The following is a 22,406-nucleotide window of genomic DNA, read 5'->3' on the forward strand; positions in this document are numbered from 1 at the left end:
ATCCTCTCCAGTTTAATGAACCCTGCCATGTCATTTATCCAGGCTTCCACACTGGGGGGCTTCGCGTCCTTCCATAATAGCAAGATCCTCCGCCGGGCTACCAGGGACGCAAAGGCCAGGATACCGGCCTCTTTCGCCTCCTGCACTCCCGGCTCGTCCGTTACCCCAAATAGTGCCAACCCCCAACTCGGCTTGGCCTGGACTTTCACCACCTAGGACATAGTCCTCACGAAACCCCTCCAAAGCCCATCCAGTGCCGGGCACAACCAGAACATGTGGACGTGATTCACCGGGCTTCCCGAGCACCTCCCACATCTGTCCTCCACCCCAAAGAACCCACTCAACCTCGCCCCTGTCATATGCGCTCTGTGAATAACCTTGAATTGTATTAGGCTGAGCCTGGCGCAAGAGGAGGAAGGATTAACCCTACTCGGGGCATCAGCCCACAGACCCTCATCTATCTCCTCCCCAAGCTCCTCCTCCCACTTGCCCTTTAACTCCTCTACTGAGGCCACCTCCTCCTCTTTCAGCTCCTGGTAGATCGCCGACACCCTGCCTTCTCCAACCCATACACCCGAAATCATCCTGTCCTGAGTCCCCTGTGCCAGGATTAGCGGGAATTCCTTCACCTGCCGCCTCACAAACGCCCTCACTTGCATATACTTGAAAGCATTTCCGGGGGGTAACCCAAACTTCTCCTCCAGCGCCCCCAGTCTCGCAAACGTCCCATCTATAAACAGGTCCCCCATTCTTCTAATCCCTGCCCGATGCCAGCTCCGAAATCCCCCATCCATCCTTCCCGGGACGAACCGATGGTTCTCCCGAATTGGGGATGAAACAGAGACTCCCACCTCGCCCCTGTGTCGTCTCCACTGCCCCCAGATCTTCAACGTTGCCGCCACCACCGGACCCGTGGTGTACCTTGTCGGCGAGAGCGGTAGCGGTGCCGTCACCAGCGCCCTCAGGCTCCTGCCCACACAGGACGCCATCTCCAACCTCTTCCACGCCGCCCCCTCTCCCTCCATTACCCACTTACGAATCATCGCCACATTGGCAGCCCAATAATAGTCGCACAAATTCGGCAGAACCAGCCCTCCCTGTCCCTACTACGCTCCAGAAACACCCTCTTTACCCTCGGGGTCTTATTTGCCCACACGAAACCCATGATACTCCTACCTACCCGTTTCAAAAAGACCTTGGGAATCATAATGGGAAGGCACTGGAACACCAAGAGAAACCTCGGGAGGACCATCATTTTAACCGACTGCACCCTGCCCGCTAGCGAGAGTGGCAGCACATCCCATCTTTTGAAATCCTCCTCCATCTGCTCCACCAACCGCGTCAAATTGAGTTTGTGCAGGGCCCCCAACCCCCAGCCACCTGGATCCCTAAGTACCGAAAGCTCCTTTCCGCCCTCTTCAACGGCAGGTCGTCTATCCCCCTTCCCTGGTCCCCTGGATGCACAACAAAGAGCTCACTTTTCCCTACATTCAGCTTATACCCCGAGAAGTCCCCAAACTCCCTTAAGATCCGCATGACCTCCGCCATCCCCTCCATTGGATCTGCCACATACAGCAACAGGTCGTCTGCATACAGCGACACCCGGTGTTCCTCTCCCCTTCGGACCAGTCCCCTCCATTTCCTGGACTCCCTTAGTGCCATGGCCAGAGGCTCAATTGCCAATGCAAACAGCAAGGGGGAAAGGGCACCCCTGCCTCGTCCCTCGGTACAGCCGAAAGTACTCCGACATCTGCCGATTCGTAGCCACACTCGCCACCGGGGCTCTATATAGCAATCTGACCCAGCAAATGAACCCCTCCCCGAACCCAAACGTCCGCAGCACTTCCCAAAGATACTCCCAATCCACCCGGTCGAAGGTCTTCTCCGCGTTCATAGCTGCCACTACCTCCGCTTCTCCCTTCACCGAGGGCATCATAATCACATAGAGGAGCCTCCGCACATTAGTGTTTAGCTGCCTGCCCTTTACAAATCCCGTCTGGTCCTCATGAATCAACCCCGGGACACAGTCCTCAATTCTCGTGGCCAGTACTTTTGCCAGCAACTTAGCATCCACATTGAGGAGCGAGATCGGTCTATACGACCCACACTGCAGTGGGTCCTTGTCCCGCTTCAGGATCAGAGAGATCAGCGCCCCGGACATTGTCGGGGGCAAGGTCCCCCCCTCCCTTGCCTTGTTGAAAGTCCTCAATAGCAACGGGCCTAGCAGGTCCACGTATTTCCTGTAAAACTCGACCGGGAACCCATCTGGCCCCGGGGCCTACCCCGCCTGCATGCTCCCCAATCCTTTAACCAGCTCCTCCAGCCCAATTGGCGCCCCTAAACCAGCCACCTCCTGCTCTTCCACCCTCTGGTACCTCAGCTGATCCAAAAATCGTCGCATCCCCTCTTCCCCCGCTGAGGGCTCAGATCTGTACAGATCCCCATAGAAGTCCCTAAGTACCTCGTTTATTCTCACCGCACTCCGCACTGTATTTTCCTCGCTATCCTTAACTCCACCTATCTCCCTCGCTGCCTCCCTCTTATGAAGCTGGTGTGCCAGCATCCGACTCGCCTTCTCCCCATACTCATACGTTGCCCCTTGCGCTTTCTTCCACTGTGCCTCTGCTTTCCCTGTGGTCAACAGGTCAAACTCCATCTGGAGGTTCCGTCGCTCCCTGACTAGTCCCTCCTCGGGGGCCTCTACATATCTCCTGTCCACCCTTAAGATCTCCCCCACGAACCTCTCTCTCTCTTCTCCCTGTGGGCCCTTATGGAGATTAACTCTCCTTTGACCACCGCCTTCAGCACCTCCCAGACTACCCCCACCTGCACCGCCCCGTTGTCGTTGGCCTCCAAATATCTTTCAATACACCCCCACACCCACCCACACACCACCTCATCCGCCAATAATCCCACATCTAGACGCCACAGCGGGCGCTGGTCCCTCTCCTCTCCTCACTCCAGCTCCACCCAGTGTGGGGTGTGGTCTGAGATGGCTATGGCCGAATAGTCCGTTCCCTCCACTTTCGGGATTAGCGCCCTACTCAAAGTATAAAAATCTATCCGGGAGTAGGCTCTATGGACGTGGGAAAAGAATGAAAATTCCCTGGCCTTGGGCCTGACAAACCTCCATGGATCCATTTCCCCCATCTGGTCCATAAACCCCCTAAGCACCTTGGCCGCAGCCGGCCTCTTACCTGTCCTGGACCTAGAGCGATCCAGTGCTGGGTCCAGCACCGTGTTGAAACCTCCCCACCACCCCACCCCATTATCAAGCTTCCTACCTCCAGGTCCAGAATCCGACCCAGCATGCGTTTCATAAATCCGGCATCATCCCAGTTCGGGGCATATACGTTTACCAGTACCACCCGCATCCCCTGCAACCTACCGCTCACCATCACATATCGACCTCCATTATCCACTACAATATTCATTGCCTCAAACGACACCTGCTTCCCCACCAGTATTGCAACCCCTCTGTTCTTCGCACCCAGCCCTGAATGGAATACCTGTCCTACCCACCCCTTTCTCAGCCTAACCTGATCTGCCACCTTCAAATGTGTCTCTTGGAGCATAAACACGTCCGCCTTCAGTCCCTTTAAGTGCGCGAACATCCGGGCCCTCTTGATCGGCCCATTCAGGCCCCTCACATTCCAAGTTATCAGCCGGATTAGGCCCCCCCCCCCCTAGATCCACATCTAGCCCTTTTGCTCCCCATAACACTCCCGTAAGTCAGCTGACTCCTGCTGACCCCGGCCCCTCCTGCCATTCCATCAACCCCCTCCCTGGCAGTCGGTGTGCGCTCCTCTCCAGCATGGGAAAAAGCCCGTGCTTTCCTGAGTCGGCCCCGCCCCCCGCCTCCTCTGGCGCAGCTCCTTTTGCGGCCTTACCCCAATTCCCCAATCCCGGGCCTCCACTCCCCCTCTTCCTTAGTAGGGGTCTGCCCCTCCAACACCGACGCCCACATTCTCCCCATCAAATCCCTTCACCCATCCCCATCCAGCACCCAAACCAGAGGAACATCCCCTAAACGTAATAAACACCATATACACAGTAAACATCTCCCCCCCCCCCCCCCCACAACAGACCCTCAGTTTGAGTCCAACTTTTCAGTTTGTATAACGTTCCATGCCTCATCAGGCGTTTCCAAATAGTGGTGCCGATCCTGGAACGTGACCCACAATCGCACTGGCTGCAGCATACCGAACTTCACCCCCTTTCGATGGAGCACCGCCTTAGCCTGATTGAAACCAGCTCTCTTCTTAGCCACCTCTGCATTCCAGTCCTGGTAGATTCGGATCTCCGTGTTCTCCCACCTGCTGCTCCGCTCTTTCTTGACCCATCTCAGGTCATACTCTCTGTCCGTAAAGCAGTGAAACCTCACCACTACCGCCCTTGGTGGCTTGTTGGCCTTGGGTCTCCTTGCTAGGACCAGGTGAGCCCCATCTAGCTCCAGAGGCCTCGGGAAGGCTCCCGCGCCCATCAGCGAATTGAGCATCGTGCTCACATATGCCCCAGCTTCGGGCCCCTCCACTCCTTCGGGGAGACCCAGAATCCGAAGATTCTTCCTCCTCGACCTATTCTCCAGGTCCTCAAATCTTTCCGCCCACCTCTTGTGCAGCGCCTCATGCGATCCACCTTCAAGGCCAGGCCCAAGATCTCGTCCTCGTTCTCCGAGGCTTTTTGCCGCACCTCCCGGATCGCCGCCCCTTGGGCCTTCTGGGTCTCCACTAGCTTCTCAATCACCGCCTTCATTGGCGCCAGCATTTCGGTTTTCAGCTCCTCAAAGCAGCGTCTAAGAAACCCCTGCTGCTCCTGCGACCACTGCGCCCATGCTGCTTGGTCTTCACCCGCCGCCATCTTGTTTTTTCTCCCCCTCACTTTTCGCTGCTCCAAGATCACTTTTTTCACCGTTCCACTCCTGTTCCAATCCATATAATGTCAGGGGGTCCTTGCTGTCACCTTCCCACACTGGAGGCCGTCGGACAATTGCCGTTGGGGCCCCTTTTGAGAGGGAAGGTGAGCTGCCGAACGTGCGACCTACCTAGGCATAGCCGCAACCTGAAGTCCTTGCTTTTATTTTGCTTATAGGGACTGTTTTCCTGCTTTGTATGGTCATAGCGAAGTCCAGGAAAGATGATGTAAGGGATATTCTCATAGCGCAAATGGTCTTCTTTCTTTATCCTGCCATGGTGAATCTGTTCAGTCTGAAACTTTGATTAAAGCTTCAAGGTCCTGATTTGTGCTGTATAAAACATGACTGCCTCGATTTTCCAATCCCAGAGGCGAATGTTAAAATGGTCACAGCTGAGTGCTGCGGAGAGACGATTTGCACCTGACCCAGAACATCCAATACTTCAGAAATGGTTCTGTAGGGCTGATTGTCCTCCATAAAGCGGTGAAGACAAATTTGACAGTTTAGCTTGTACTTAATGCTGATCGTTTTTACACTGATTCACTTATGGCTATTCTAACACTGCTAACCCCCCATACGTTGTTAGGGGTGCAAAGTGTGAGGGGAACCTCACAAAAATAAAAAGAGACATGTAAAAGCTCAATGGTACAGACTGAATTTGAGGGGCAAGTTTTCAGTTCATGATGAAAAATGGGGTGTGGCTTCACTGTAGTTGCACTTCGCCACTAGACCTCCTCCCTATTCACCTCACCATTGGAGCCAGGATGGGAAGGTACAAAGGCTCCAGCATAAAAGTTAAAACGTGTAATTTGAAATGGGGTCAGTGATATAAGCTCTCTCCGTTTCTGACTGGAAGGCCTGGACAATATCCTGCAGTTCGCCCACTTGGAGAGGATCCAGTTATAAACAGAAGTGTTATTTTTCTAGTTACACAAATTAAGCCTTGGCTGGCCAATGGGCTAACTGAGACAGATAAAAACTAAGAAATCAGTAACATGACAGATGATAGCGGGTCACTTAATAATGGAAAATCCAAATGAGGTGTCATACAGCAGAATTGGAGCATTTGCCCATGGCTTGTGTGGATTATTTACAGAAATATAGAGAAAAAGGACCTGCACTTTCCAATGTCCAGGGGTTCTGAAAGGCACTATAAAGTACTTTAAGCCATTGAAGTACTTTTTAAACCTAATCACTCTTTTGTAATGTAAGAACCATGGCATAACAAGCCCCCACAAATAGCAATGATATAAATGACTAATTTAGATTACTATTTAATGTACATGATGAGCAATATGAATAGTTGTAAGTATGTCTCTGCTTTTATCTCATGGTAGCCTCTTGATGTTTACCTACATGTGTTAAGCTACCTGGTCAATTCATACCTAATTGACCCCATTGCTACACAAGGATGCTGCAATGTCAACTTGCCAGTCTTCAGCACAATTTACATATCCAAGGATTTGTGCTCAGAGGCACTGCTATGACACCCTTTAACATTCCAGAATGTGTGCTACCAGGGTCAGGTGCAATTTCCACTCTTGTGCGCTACCAACTTTTTAAGTACTACTTTGCTCATATTAATATTACGTATTTGTCCACCTTCCTCTTGCATGGTTCATTCCTATTGTCATGTTCATATGAGAATGGGGGCAACTAACTTAATAATAATAATGTTTATTAGTGTCACAAGTAGGTTTGCATTAACACTGCAGTGAAGTTACTGTGAAAATCCCTTAGTCACCACAATCTGGCACCTGTTCGGGTATACTGAGGGAAAAATCGGAATGTCCAATTCACCCAACAAGCACGTCTTTTGGGACTTGTGGGAGGAAACTCCCGGAGCGCATGGAGGAAACCCACGCAGACTTGGGGAGAACGTGCAGACTCTGCACAGACAGTGATCCAAGCCGAAAATTGAACCCAGGTCTCTGGCGCCGTGAATAGTGCTAACCACTGTGCTACCGTGAATAATTGAAATATAGCAATGGTGAAGGACTAGCAGGCCCTTGCTTGCATTGTTCAAAAGCTACATAAAGTTGAGAAGGTTTTAGATTAGCAGGGACCTGGATCAGCCTTGTAAGTAGCCTGTTATTATGGCAGTAACCTTAATTGGTTGCACAAGACATTAGATTTAAAATTTCACTACCAGACAGAAACCTAGCAGAAATAGATCATCCACATTTTGAGATGAGCTGTTGCTTTTTCTCTATTGTGGTCAATAGAAAGCAAAACTTAGTGAGGTGTATAATTTCTGGCTGATCTGCAATGCCAGGTTTACCATACAGTATTCAAATTTAAATTTTGTTGGGACTTGGTGGCACTGCCTAAAAAGCACGTCTGCTTTCGTTGCTATTATTGTCCCCTTGGAACAGTTCCAGTATTTCTCTGAAGTCTGCAACTTCCCCTGCTTTGCAGTCACAGCAAATGTGACGGAAGACAAAGTAAGGGTGATTCCCATGGCATAGTGGCCCTTCAAAACTCTGACCATCTGACCCTGCATTTGTTTCTGTCCTGCTGTAGTGAACTTGTTCAGCCGCGTACCCCCCGTCGGACACGCGCAGCACCGACCGGCGACTCCGAACCGGGTGTCCCAAGGGTCTTGGCACCATGATCAAGGTGCTCCAATAAACATAATACATGCACTTGGAAAACTACAATAACAAACTGAAATACTCTCCTTAGCTGCAAGGATTAAAGACGTGGCTGGGCATTGGGCTACAGAAACTGATGAGAGGTCAGAATTCAGGAATTCTAACTGGCCTCTTGTGTGGCTGACGTATTGAGATTCAATCTTTAATAAATAACTTTCAATTTTGGTACCTGCATTTTTGGGATTAGTATATGAACCAGCTTGCATCACAGCTTTTAACAGTATCTGCCGTAAGGCCAGGGGAGATTTAAAACTGTTTAAATAGCCATTGATCCTTGTGATCCTAACTTCACTAACTTTTTGGTATCTTATCTAAGCAAAGTATATCTTCATTCAAAAATTTTTCCTACTTCACCCAAAGTTGAGTAATACAATTAACAGCTGCTTTAACAAATGGTTCAGTTTTGGATTTTTAAAAATCAAAAGATGCTGTAAAATCTATGCTGAACTCACTTTATGTGAACATTTATGTTCAACCAAAAATATGTATGTACTTGAAGAAAACATTGTGTACAAGCTAAAATGTAAAAGACTCAAATGTTTGTTTTCTGTCACTGGCTAAGCGTTCACTGATAATTTGGGTTCTTGACCCTTGCACTTTGGTCCTCATTACAAGCATTTAGTCAGAAATCAGGGTATTTGAACTGAGTTAACAGGTGCGATTTAGTGGAACTGAAACAGAGTCCTTGTCTGGTGGGTTTAACATAGAACATAGAAAATACAGCACAGAACAGGCCCTACGGCCCACGATGTTGTGCCGAACCTTTGTCCTAGATTAATCATAGATTATCATTGAATTTACAGTGCAGAAGGAGGCCATTCGGCCCTTTGAGTCTGCACCAGCTCTTGGAAAGAGCACCCTACCCAAACTCAACACCTCCACCCAACACCAAGGGCAATTTGGACATTAAGGGCAATTTATCATTGGCCAATTCACCTAACCCGCCCATCTTTGGACTGTGGGAGGAAACCGGAGCACCCGGAGGAAACCCACGCAGACACGGGGAGGACGTGCAGACTCCGCACAGACAATGACCCAAGCCGGAATCGAACCTGGGACCATGGATCTGTGAAGCAATTGTGCTATCCACAATGCTACCGTGCTGCCCTTAAGAACAAATAAATCTACACTATATCATTTTCCCGTAATCCATGTACCTATCCAACAGCTGCTTGAAGGTCCCTAATGTTTCCGACTCAACTACTTCCACAGGCAGTGCATTCCATGCCCCCACTACTCTCTGGGTAAAGAACCTACCTCTGATATCCCTCCTATATCTTCCACCTTTCACCTTAAATTTATGTCCCCTTGTAATGGTGTGTTCCACCTGGGAAAAAAGTCTCTGACTGTCTACTCTATCTATTCCCCTGATCATCTTATAAACCTCTATCAAGTCGCCCCTCATCCTTCTCCGCTCTAATGAGAAAAGGCCTAGCACCCTCAACCTTTCCTCGTAAGACCTACTCTCCATTCCAGGCAACATCCTGGTAAATCTTCTTTGCACCTTTTGCAGAGCTTCCACATCCTTCCTAAAATGAGGCGACCAGAACTGTACACAGTACTCCAAATGTGGCCTTACCAAAGTTTTGTACAGCTGCAGCATCACCTCACGGCTCTTAAATTCAATCCCTCTGTTAATGAACGCGAGCACACCATAGGCCGCCTTCACAGCTCTATCCACTTGAGTGGCAACTTTCAAAGATGTATGAACATAGACCCCAAGGTCTCTCTGCTCCTCCACAATGCCAAGAACTCTACCGTTAACCCTGTATTCCGCATTCATATTTGTCCTTCCAAAATGGACAACCTCACACTTTTCAGGGTTAAACTCCATCTGCCACTTCTCAGCCCAGCTCTGCATCCTATCTATGTCTCTTTGCAGCCGACAACAGCCCTCCTTACTATCCACAACTCCACCAATCTTCGTATCGTCTGCACATTTACTGACCCACCCTTCAACTCCCTCATCCAAGTCATTAATGAAAATCACAAACAGCAGAGGACCCAGAACTGATCCCTGCGGTACACCACTGGTAACTGGGATCCAGGCTGAATATTTGCCATCCACCACCACTCTCTGACTTCTATCGGTTAGCCAGTTCGTTTCCAACTGGCCAAATTTCCCTATCCCATGCCTCCTTACTTTGTGCAGAAGCCTACCATGGGGAACTTTATCAAATGCCTTACTAAAATCCATGTACACTACATCCACTGCTTTACCTTCATCCACATGTTTGGTCACCTCCTCAAAGAATTCAATAAGATTTGTAAGGCAAGACCTACCCCTCAAATCCGTGCTGACTATCCCTAATCAAGCAGTGTCTTTCCAGATGCTCAGAAATCCTATCCTTCAGTACCCTTTCCATTACTTTGCCTACCACCGAAGTAAGACTAACTGGCCTGTAATTCCCAGGGTTATCCCTAGTTCCTTTTTTGAACAGGGGCACGACATTCGCCACTCTCCAATCCCCTGGTACCACCCCTGTTGACAGTGAGGACGAAAAGATAATTGCCAACGGCTCTGCAATTTCATCTCTTGCTTCCCATAGAATCCTTGGATATATCCCGTCAGGCCCAGGGGACTTGTCTATCCTCAAGTTTACCTGGGTGTTTCCCAGTAGTGGTGGCACCGAGAGGGCGCCAATTTTAAATGCCGCCCCGATCTCTGAACCCTCCCATCACAGCCTCTGGACACCCCATCTTGCCAATAAGGGGGTTGTCTAGCCCTGCCGCACCCCGCTCATAAGGGCAGGCACCCCCGGGCAGATCTACGGCGGGCAAAATGCCATTTTCGCACAGCCAATCTGACACCACCAAGACTCAAACTGCCACCCGGGAACGTTGGCACTGCCAGGGTGCTTGGGTTGAATGGTGCTTGGGGTCTCAGGGGCGTGGCCGTTAAGATTCCGTGCCTTGTGTAACTCCGGTGTGAACATATTCAAGTGAGCCTGACTGCAGGCTCCCGGGATCTGGATCCCGTCCACAGATCATGATGTGGTAGATCGCGGCCAACCTTTTTTTTTCATTTATTGTTTTATATAGATTAACTGCATTCTGAAATCAAAGAAGATATTCAATTTTACGAGTGTATTTCAAAGAAAGGTTCACTTCTACATGTTCAAAAGAAAGTTAAGGGAGGTAGCCTTTAAGAGCAAATAGTTATACCTCCGCTCCTCCATGATTTCCAAAACCGACCCTTTTGTCTTTCTTGCATGCAATAAAAAGGCATTCATTTCTCAAAGCCAGCACATTTCATAAAATCCATACTGTGGTTAGTAGCTACAAATGCTACTCATATACGTCCAGCTCTTTTTCCTCATGGCAGAGGAGCTCTCAGAGGAACACTACAGCAAGCAGAAGTCTCAGATTAACTGCTACTCACAGGACTAAATCATAAAAGTGAATTGTATCAGTTAGATGAACAGGTGCTCACCAGATTTTTCACATTTACAATTCTAAATTACAGAATAAGATAATAGTGGTCCATAATGCCTGTTCTGGCCCTTTGAACGAACCACCATTTTGTCCCATTTCCAATGCTTTTTTATGAAGTTTCTTAAAGCTGCTGTGGATTCTGCTCCCATGAGGAGCATGAAAAATCTTTCCATTCTTTTGTTATTGATTTTGATTAGTTAATTTTTGATCTCCTATGTTTTATTTGTTTTAATAAATAAACTCTGGTTTCTCACCCAAACAGAAAATACGGGACAATCTCAGCGGCTCCGACAGCATCCGTGGAGAGAGGGAAGGAAGCCAACATTTCAAGTCTGGATGACTTTTTTCAAACGTCTCTCTCTCCACAGATGCTGCCAGACCCGCCGAGACCGTCCAGCACCCTCCGTTTTTGTTTCAGATTCCAGCATCTGCAGTAATTTGCTTTTATCTAGTTGCTCACCTCTCCCCACAGCCAAAATACCATTGGGCAGACGCAGCATGGGTTCATAAAGGGCAGGTTCTGCCTAACTAATTTAGTGGAATGTTTTGAGGACATTAACAGTGCGGTAGATAACGGGGAGCCAATGGATGTGGTATATCTGGATTTCCAGAAAGCCTTTGACAAGGTGCCACACAAGGTTGCTGCATAAGATAAAGATGCATGGCATTAAGGGGAAAGTAGTAGCATGGATAGAGGATTGGTTAATTAATAGAAAGCAAAGAGTGGGGATTAATGGTTGGGATTAATGGTTGACAATCAGTAGCTAGTGGTGTCCCTCAGGGATCAGTGTTGGTCCCACAACTGTTCACAATTTACATAGATGATTTGGAGTTGGGGACCAAGGGCAATGTGTCCAAGTTTGCAGACGACACTAAGATAAGTGGTAAAGCAAAAAGTGCAGAGGATACTGGAAGTCTGCAGAGGGATTTGGATAGGCTAAGTGAATGGGCTAGGGTCTGGCAGATGGAATACAATGTTGACAAATGTGAGGTTATCCATTTTGGTAGGAACAACAGCAAAAGGGATTATTATTTAAATGATAAAATATTAAAACATGCTGCTGTGCAGAGAGACCAGGCGGTGCTAGTGCATGAGTCGCAAAAAGTTGGTTTACAGGTGCAACAGGTGATTAAGAAGGCAAATGGAATTTTGTCCTTCATTGCTAGAGGGATGGTGTTTAAGACGAGGGAGGTTCTGCTGCAATTGTATAAGGTGTTAGTGAGGCCATACCTGGAATATTGTGTTCAGTTTTGGTCTCCTCACTTGAGAAAGGACGTACTGGCACTGGAGGGAGTGCAGAGGAGATTCAATAGGTTAATCCCAGAGCGGAAGGGGTTGGATTACGAGGAGAGGTTGAGTAGACTGGGACTGTACTCGTTGGAATTTAGAAGGATGAGGGGGGATCTTATAGAAACATATAAGATTATGAAGGGAATAGATAGGATAGATGCGGGCAGGTTGTTTCCACTGGCGGGTGAAAGCAGAACTAGGGGGCATAGCCTCAAAATAAGGGGAAGTAGATTTAGGACTGAGTTTAGGAGGAACGTCTTCACCCAAAGGGTTGTGAATCTATGGAATTCCTTGCCCAGTGAAGCAGTAGAGGCTCCTTCATTAAATGTTTTTAAGATAAAGATAGATAGTTTTTTGAAGAATAAAGGGATTAAGGGTTATGGTGTTCGGGCCGGAAGGTGGAGCTGAGTCCACAAAAGAACAGCCATGATCTCATTGAATGGTGGAACAGGCTCGAGGGGCCAGATGGCCTACTCCTGCTCCTAGTTCTTATGTATCTAAAGCAGCATTGTTTCCAGGAACTAAATGATTTAGATCCAAAATGTTAACTATTTCCTCTCCGCAGATGCTGCCAGACATGCTGAGTTTAACCAGCATTTTCTGTTTCTCATTCAGATTTCCAGCTTCTACTGCATTTTGCTTTCATTTGAAGGGAAATGCACCTCTTGAATGTCTTATGATCGTTGGGGGGCCCAGTTTCCCCCAAGGCATTGCCTCTGCCAATCAGAAACGACTAACCAGCCAATCCGGCAGTATAAATTGTTGCGAGTTTAAAATTTGGCGTTCTTGTGTTTTCCGTGATGAGTGCAATGCGAAAAGCTTCAGCAATGTTTAGGTTCTGTACCAGCACGTCACTTCAAGAGGAATGAGGCACCACGATCAATATTAAAAATGAATCACCTCTTTATTTCCATGTTAAAGTAAATAGTGGTTCATGTCCACCAATTCAGGAGAATGAGACAAGGAAATCTCTCGTGCAGCCAGGTTCTGATCGGTGGCAGTCGTCACAACACAACAGTCGATCCTGAAGGATCCTTCGGGATCACCATCCCCCAAAACCTGCCCGGGCAACTGCCTTCAAAGCGTCCTAATTCTCATCCACACTACTGCTGCATTTCTTCATCTTTCGTTTCTACATTCGCCGCCTTCCCTCCTGCGGTCGCCCCGCCATCTCCTCTCCCCAGCTCCACGCTGTCTACTGGCTTTGTCCTCGACGGGGCAGCTTCGACTTCTCTTGGTCTTGACAGCGAGAACCTAGAACTGTTATCACTTCTATTCATAAACTGTTCCTTACTGATGCTTTCATTTGTACCAGTAGCTATGGGTCCTGTCAGAGGGTCCACGTGTGCCCACATATTACTGAAGCTTTTTTCTGGCTCTCCGTAAAATCTAAATCCAGGTTGAACTCCAGGAGATTTTTGTTTCTGATCGAATTCTGGCAACAACGATGACACCCCACATTGGGATTGTTGCAGAGGTGTGGCAGCAAAACTTGCAGTTGCGACTGTTCCAGCACAAGCTCTTAAAGAAGAATCTAGTTCATTTCCTTCCTTTGCATCAGTTGTACTTTGTAAAACAGTAGCTGAAGATACTGCAGCAGACTTGGTGGGTAGTGGTGATGGTGCAGGAATCACCTGCAAGGCATTTTGGGATGATGCCTGCAGCATTTCCTGCTCCCGTTCCAGAGTTAACCTCAGTTTCAATCTCAGTTGATCCAGTTTCTGTTCCAGTGATCATCTCATCTCACCAGACTTGGAGGTTGTGACCATCTCCTTGTAGGCATTGTTGAAAGTCTCTGCTGCTGATGATCGCCAGCTCCGCCAACGCCGCCTTCGCCAAGGCCGCCTCCCCCTCGCTCGCGGCGGCCATCCCACCAGCTGCGCTCTGCTGGGCCCCGGGCCGCGGCCAACCTTTTGAGTCCAAATGACACTTCGACAGAAGTTCAAACCCGCTGAGTTTTATCCAAATTTTCTGTTTGTATTTCAGATTTGCAGCATGCGCATTATTTTGCTTTTATTCAAGCTCATATTGGTTACCACGTGCAGTGTAAGATTATACTTTAAATAATAATGAAAGCAACGTTCTGTTCCAGTTTGAATGCTGTGGTTTTGATGAATGCAATGAGCCATAATTTGCTGTAACAGGGCAAATAATATCCATTAAAGGTGTATCCCTACAGTTTCCAGTTGCAAAACATTTTTCCGAAACAAGGTTGCTGATAATGCTGCGGTGAGCAAAATCTGGGACTTGAGTGAACAAGGCAACCGACAAAGTATTTCCATAATCAATGAGATTGAAGGATTTGGAAATGAACACAAGAAGGACCCACTATTTAAAAAGGGAGGTAGAGCGAAAAAGGAAATTATAGGCCAGTCAGACTGATGTCAGTAGTAGGGAAATGCTAGAATCCATTATCAAAGATATTCTAGTTGAGCACTTGGAAAACGGGCAAGAGCAGACAGAGTCAGCATGGATTTACAAAAGAGAAATGCTTGACCAATCCACTGGAATGTAACTACAGGTTGAGTATCCCTTATCCAAAATTCGAAAAGCTCCGAAATCTGCACTTTCTTTCAAGTGCCGAGGTGCCGTTAAGAGTGGGAAATCCCACAAGGCTCTGGGAAGGTGGATGCACAGCTCCTAACACCCTAGGTAGGGCTGTTTTGGCGCCAAAATCTCATCATAGCCAAACATTAGTGCATTAAATTATATTACTCACTGATTATTGCATTGAAAATATCGAAAGGGCCGAACATTTTAGATGTTCATGTTAAGGATTTTTATGATGTCAGGCCGCAACATAAAAGTGATATTGATAAATGTCTGGAACAAGAAATTAGTTTTCATAAGAACAGGAATAGGCCGTTTCGCCCCCTTAAACATTTGAAATGAAATGAAAATTGCTTATTGTCACAAGTAGGCTTCAAATGAAGTTACTGTGAAAAGCCCCTAGTCGCCACATTCCGGCGCCTGTTCGGGGAGGCTGGTAAAGGAATTGAACCATGCTGTTGGCTTGCCTTGGTCTGCTTTCAAAGCCAGCAATCAGGCCCTGTGCTAAACCAGCCCCTTATTTTATTCCGATATCCGAAAAATTCCAAAATCTGATGTACATTCTCAGCTCCAAGCATTTTGGATAAGAGGTGCTCAACCTGTAATGGAGTTGATGAGGGGGAGCCAGGTAATGTGGTTTATTTGGACTTTCAGAAGGCTCTCGACTAAGTTCCACGTAAGTGTGTAAATTAAGGCATATGCGATTGGGGGTAGTATATTGAAATGGATGGAAAACTGGTTGGCAGACAAAGCGAAGAGTAAGAATAAATAGTCGTTTTCCGAAGCGCAGGCATTGACTAGTGGGGTATTGCAGGAATCAGTGGCAGGACCCCAGCTATTCACAATATAATGTGAATATGCAGAGATGCTTCAGTATGATTTTGACAAGTGTATGATAATGCGGCTAAATGTGAGGTTATCCACTTTGATAGCAATAATGGGAAAGCAAATTATTATCTGAATGGCTATAGATTAAGTGAGGGGAACGTGCAACAAGACCTATGTGTCCTTGTACAGCAGTCGCTGAAAGTAACCGTGGAGGTGCAGGAGGCGGTAAAGAAGGCAAATAATATGTTGGCCTTCATAACAAGAGGATTCGAGTGCAGGAGCAGCCATGTCTTGCTATATACAGGGCCTTGGTGAAGCCACACCTGTAAAATGGTATGCAGCTTTGGTCTCCTTATCTGAGGAAAGATGTTCTTGCTGTAGAGAGAATGCAGCAAAGATTTACCAGACTGTTTCCTGTAATGGCAGGCCTGACATATGAGGAGAGATTAAGTCGATTAAGATTATATTCACTGGAGTTTAGAAGAATGAGGGGATTCTCGTGGCCTGTAAAATTCTAAGGACTAGACAGGGTAGATGCAGGAAGGATGTACCTGATGGCAGGGGAATCCAGTCTAGAGACAGGGGGTAAACCATTTAGGACGCAGATGAGAAATTTATTCACCCAGAGTGGTGAAGCCTGTGCAATTCAGAAGCTATCTGTGGGCACTGAACCTTGTTTCCAGTACGTTGTAGGTAATTGGGGAATGGTGTTTGTTACTGAGTGACCTGTTTATTAATCTTTGATTTGTATTGACCACATAAATCCCATTTTGGTTTGGATGTTCTCTATTAATTATGTGGAGAACTATGGTCATGCACATCATTGGCCAGTTCCTATCAGTAAAGGTGGATCCCATCGAAATAAAATCTACTAAGTTTTGCATTTGGGCAGGATCCCATCTAAATAAAGTCCACTAAGTTTTGCATTTACTTTTTGTACTCAGGGAGACCGACTTTTGAAGAAATGGGATCATCATCAACGAGGAAGCATGAATTCACCCGTTCAGAGAGTGAAAACTGGAGGGTCTGCAGAGACGAGCAGAATGGTGAGGATGATGATGGAGGTTGGCGTTTAGCAGGACCTCGTCGAGAAGGGGACAGGTGGCAGCCTCATAGTCCAGGTGTGGGAGCTGAATGCATTTTTCGGCCAACTAATGCTGAAGGGTTGCCTGGCATCTGTCATGCTGTACTTAATGCATTAACACAGAGGGTGCACAGTGGGACCAAAGTTAGTGAAATGGCTGCAGAAGAAACCTTACCTTTATGAATGAAAAAATAGATTTTAAGGTACTAAATGGGGGTGCTGGATGATGAATCTGATAAACTCATTGAAACTAGATAGAAATAGCTAAATTATCCAAATTTTATATGCTATACCAAAGTTGAATTTGCCAATCTGATTATTCTGTGTTAGATATTAGCTTCCTGCAGAATATAACATTCTAATTATTTTAGTTCCTTTAGATTTCTGTACGCAGGATTTGATGTTTAGTTTTATTGCCAACATTGTAGCTCCGGGTTAGTAATGTAAGGTACCACAGAGAGTCTCAGCACTAATTGGAAATGCACCTGTAGATGCTGTAATGTCACATTGCATGTTAACTGCAGTGGAACTGAGAAATGTTCAGTGATGTCCTGTAGAGTTTAACTAGAAGTTTCAATCTGCATGCAGTTGCTAACCATTACCACTTGATGGCTCCACATCAATCCCTTTGCCGTAGCGCAAGTGCATTATCTGGAATCTGGGTCATACTGGGCCTCTATTTGCATGTCTTCCCATGGATAAAAGCCTATTTTTACCTGTTCTACCTGTGAACACGTACAACTTGTTGAGACTTTGGTCGCTTGGCTGTGAAACTATAGAAGCATTGACTCACTTGCCAAGCAGGGCTGGTGCAACTTTCAAACCAAAGTAAACCAAAGGAAATGGGTGAATTGGCAGCAAGGAGGAATGAACCGTGCAACATCAGCCCAGCTGCAGGAAATGGTATGTTATTTTAGCTTTCCCAGCTGAGAAATTCATAGCCTTTGGTTGAATATTGTTTCTGCTGTGTCATTTGCAGCAGCAATAGGTAGCTAAGCACAGGTTATTTTAGTGTCCCTTTGCAGGACTGTAGAACCCCTGCTGTCTCTTTTCCCTTTCCTTCCCGCTGAGGATCTTGTCTGGTAACTTCACTCCTCACCCTATCACCTCCACCCCCTCATATCCAAGACGCTTACGTTACCTTTTCTTCACGGCCTCACCTCATGGGCCATTCTCTGCTTCCATTACCCTCTGCAACCTTGGTTCCTTTATTCCTCCACACTCAAACCCTGCTTAACTTGAATACTACACTTGGTTTTTGCTCACTGACCCAGTTTTTCACCTTCGGCTGGGAAATGTGAGTCAGGCCCATTTCTAGCTTCTGACATTGAGCCTTCCTTCAAACTGCATTTCTGCCATATTTGAATCTTTGAGACCGGTGTGTGGAGAGGGTTCGAGTTTTGTACGGTGCAATGCCAAGCAAAGGAGCGAGTGCAAAAGGGGCTGGTTAGTGTGTTCCTGGCTTCTTTTTGAAAACTCTACCAATCTCCCTATTAATAGATTCAATTTCTTTGCAGGCTACCACTAATATATAAAAATTACCAGATGGCTCAACTGACAGATGTGCTCTATGAATTCAACAATTGCCATTACAGCAACAGCCGCACTCACTCGATCAGACAGCTGGTCACGTGCTGTTATACATTCTGGTTCTATGACATATGTACATACACTTCATTTGCTTATTCTTTCAGTGATAGCGTAATATCCCCCCCCCCTCCCACCCAAAGATGACCACATATGTTCATTTTAATTACCTGTTCTTCCCGCTAGCAAGAGCAAGTCCCACCTTTGTAGGTTCCTCTTCACCCCTTCCACCAGGCTGGAGAGGTTCCCCAGGTTGAGAAGGTGCCAAATTCTCTTGAGGAATTCTGTTATCTTTCACAGATGTGTTCAAGACACAATTGGATCGTTGGGTGTTTTACACCTGGCAGTTTCCTCAGCTGGCTTCTGTTTCTCCTTGAAGTTTCCCTGTTCAGTGTTGTGCCCCATCAAACCTAGGCTCACTACATCTTTTAGATACACAGGCAACCAGGTACCATGCTAGGAAGTATGACCCAAACCTTTTGTCTTGCATACAAACTTAGATAATTCTGCATCTGTGTGTTGGTTGTGTGGTATCTTCATTCGTCCTTGTTTTTCAAGAAGTTTCTCCTGTGGATTTGGCAATGTTGTCCTTACCTACATCCCAAACAGGATTTCTGCTGGTATTGATAAATCCATGTCTAAAAGGTATCGCCCTCAAGTGTAACATGGCAATATGGAGATCTTGTTTTTGTTTTCTGCAATTCATGATTGGTGCCTTAACAGTTAAATCATTTGTTGGATCTGATATAGCATTGCGAGACTGTAACATGATTTATACCCCATTTAGTGTCCAACCCTCAAAGGTATGCCATTATGTTGAGGCCCATTGTCTGATATCTCTTTAGGCATACCAAACAGACTGAATATTGTGCTGATTGTATCAACGATGGACACATATGACCTTCAGTTGTCTGATGATTGGAAACTGAAACGTAATTAATGATGAGGAGAAAGTTGTTAGTGAATAGATTTGTTGCAAGTTGGAGCCAAGGGTCTGATGGAACCTTGTGTGGGGGTAGTAGTGGCTTGTTAAGTTGTTGTGGTTGGTGCCTCTGGCATGTTATTCCATGTGAAACAGCAGAATGGATTATTATTTAAACAGTAAGATGTTTAAACATGCTGCTGTGCAGAGGGACCTGTGTGTGCTGGTGCACGAGTCGCAGAAAGTTGGTGTGCAGGTGCAACAGGTGATTAAGAAGGCTAATCGAGTTTTGTCTTTCATTGCTAGAGGGATGGAGTTCAAGACTAGGGAGGTTATGCTGCAATTGTATAAGGTGTTAGTGAGGCCACACCTGGAGTATTGTGTTCAGTTTTGGTCTCCTTACTTGAGAAAGGACATACTGGCACTGGAGGGTGTGCAGAGGAGATTCACTAGGTTAATCCCAGAGCTGAAGGGGTTGGATTACGAGGAGAGGTTGAATAGACTGGGACTGTACTCGTTGGAATTTAGAAGGATGAGGGGGGATCTTATAGAAACATATAAGATTATGAAGGGAATCGATAGGATAGATGCGGGCAGGTTGTTTCCACTGGCGGGTGAAAGCAGAACTAGGGGGCATAGCCTCAAAATAAGGGGAAGTAGATTTAGGAGGAACTTCTTCACCCAAAGGGTTGTGAATCTCTGGAATTCCTTGCCCAGTGAAGCAGTTGAGGCTCCTTCTTTAAACGTTTTTAAGAAAAAGATAGATACCTTTCTAAAGAATAAAGGGATTCGGGGATATGGTGTACGGGCCGGAGAGTGGAGCTGAGTCAACAAAGATCAGCCATGATCTCATTGAATGGCGGAGCAGGCTCGAGGGGCCAGATGGCCTACTCCTGTTCGTAGTTCTTATGTTCTTATGTCCTCAGTCTCTTTTTTAAAATATTCGTTCATGGGACATGGACGTCGCAGGCTGTGCTAGCATTTATTGCCCATCCCTAATCAACCAAATTGCTGTGGGTCTGGAGTCGCATGTCGGCCAGACCAGGTAAGGACAGCAGATTTCCTTCCATGAAAGACATTCGTGAACCAGATGGGTTTTTACGACAAACGACAATGATTTAATGGTCATCATTAGACTTTTAATTCCAGATTTTTATTGAATTCAGATTTCACCATCTGCAGTGATGGGATTTGAACCTGGGTCCAGTGACAATACCACTACGCCACTGCCTCCCTTCTCAATATTGTTGATCTCTGACCAATATACAACTTCCTTTGCCTGGTGCCTTATTCTCTTTATGCCCCTGGTGTAACTGACAGTATCTTCCAGTGAAGAACTGAGGCATTTCTTTGAAAATCACGCCTCTTGAAATATCTCATTCATCTCTGTACAGACTCATTCATCCCTGTACAGGCAAAAACATGTTGGCGAATCTGGCACTTTTTTTTATTGTATCAGGCTAAACTTCGACAATAACTCTCTACAATGCCTTCAATGATCGATCATTTGTTATTTCCATTTGTGTTGACCAAAACTCATCAGATTGACACTGAGTACATCCTCTACTTTAACTTCTACATTATCTATTTGTAGGTCCAGCAAAACATCTATTTTAGATTTGGTAACCTGCACAGTGTGAAGTAATAATTTGTTACCTGGTTTGAAGGTCATCTTCCTGTATTTTTATTAGAAGCCTCTGCAGTCAGGTAGTGTACTCATCAGTGACTTGTGCCAAATTATCGCCTGTGGTTTGTGGTCGGCTTCCACAATTAATTGTTTTTCAAATAGGTAATAGGCAATCTAGTGATACCATATACCATGATCTGTTCGAATTATTGGAATGCACGTTTGGAGCCAAGAGCAATGGGTTTTTCCGTACTGCACAGTGCAAGCATCTAATCCTTTTTAAGATGTGTCAACCTCCTAAGGCGTCGACCTCTAAGACTATCTCCTGTTTTGGGTCGTAGTAGTGTAGAACATGGGTTTCTTCTGACAAAGCCTGTTCAAGTGACTCAAACATTTGTTTATTGGGATCCCTTAACAGCGCTCTAAGTGATGAACTGTTGGGGAAGTTGGGTATATATGGCGGTAAGAAGTTGAAGAATCTGAGGCACCTCATTAAGTTGTCCTCTGTTTTGGGGAGTAGGCATATGTCGCACATCTGTGTTTGCCTGGGTTAGAACGGATCCCAGAACTCTAATAATTAGAGCCAAAGCAATTGATCTGATCCACATTAACCTGGCATTTCTTGCTGTTGAAGACGAGTCCTTCAAAGCAAGATGCTGCTATTGGTGCGTATAAACCGTGGTTATGCTCTTCTTTGGTTTTGTCCATTACCACAAGGTCATTGACAATGCATACACATCCAGATAGGTTCTGCAGTTCTGTCCACGTACTGCTGAAACAGATCCTGACTGTTGGAAAAACTAAAAGGTATTCTTTGGGAGCAGTATCTTCCAAATGGTGTCCTGAAAGCTGATATTTCTTAAGATTCCCCTGACAAAAGAACCGACCAATATCCTTATTTGACTTTCAAATTTGGAGAAAAACTTAACTCCTGTAAATTTTGGATTCAGTTCCTCTAATGTTGGGACCTTGTGGGTATCTCTTTAGAGTGAGAATTCAACATCTTGGGTCCATTTATACTTTGAACCATAATTTTTCAGTATACATATGATGGAGCTGCACCAGCAGTGTGCTAACAGATAATGCCATTACACTGCATGTGATTCAGCTCAATCTTATTCTTCTATACATGCACACAGGATTTTCTGGGAGGGTTGATCGGGATTGCATTTTTTGAGGTGTAGTACAGAATCACCACTGACATTTGCTGTAGTGTTGAATCTGTCAGGGCATATGATCGTCTTGTGTACGGTCACAATTTTCAGTTCCGTGCATGCTGTTAACCTTGTTACTGCGGCTCTGCTTTTGTCCACCAGGGAGAATACTTGTGGTCTATGCAGACTTCCTGTAGCTTAACTTCAGTGTCAACATACCAATCCAATGAATGGAAGTCCCATTTTATGCAGTTAGTTTAGCTGTCATAGGTTGTATGAATGACTCCAACGGTCTAGGTACATATCCGTCAGGAAGGTGTTCAGACTCATCCATGTTGACTTTGCCATTGACTGTTTGC

General features: G+C 46.3%; 1 protein-coding gene across 4 annotated transcripts in view; it reads left to right on the plus strand.

Moving 5' to 3' along the window:
- gigyf2 (GRB10 interacting GYF protein 2) overlaps window positions 1-22,406 on the plus strand; it is a 261,643-nt gene that overhangs the window by 105,486 nt on the left and 133,751 nt on the right. For 3 of the 4 annotated variants that reach the window (XM_072474612.1, XM_072474615.1, XM_072474613.1), the window contains one exon: window positions 16,618-16,794. In XM_072474612.1, the coding sequence (XP_072330713.1) occupies window positions 16,618-16,794 (177 nt within the window). The remainder of the gene's footprint in view (window positions 1-16,617; window positions 16,795-22,406) is intronic. The other variant, XM_072474614.1, reaches the window with a different exon arrangement.

This window comes from Scyliorhinus torazame, chromosome 14 (assembly GCF_047496885.1).
Source record: "Scyliorhinus torazame isolate Kashiwa2021f chromosome 14, sScyTor2.1, whole genome shotgun sequence".
NCBI lineage: Eukaryota > Metazoa > Chordata > Chondrichthyes > Carcharhiniformes > Scyliorhinidae > Scyliorhinus > Scyliorhinus torazame.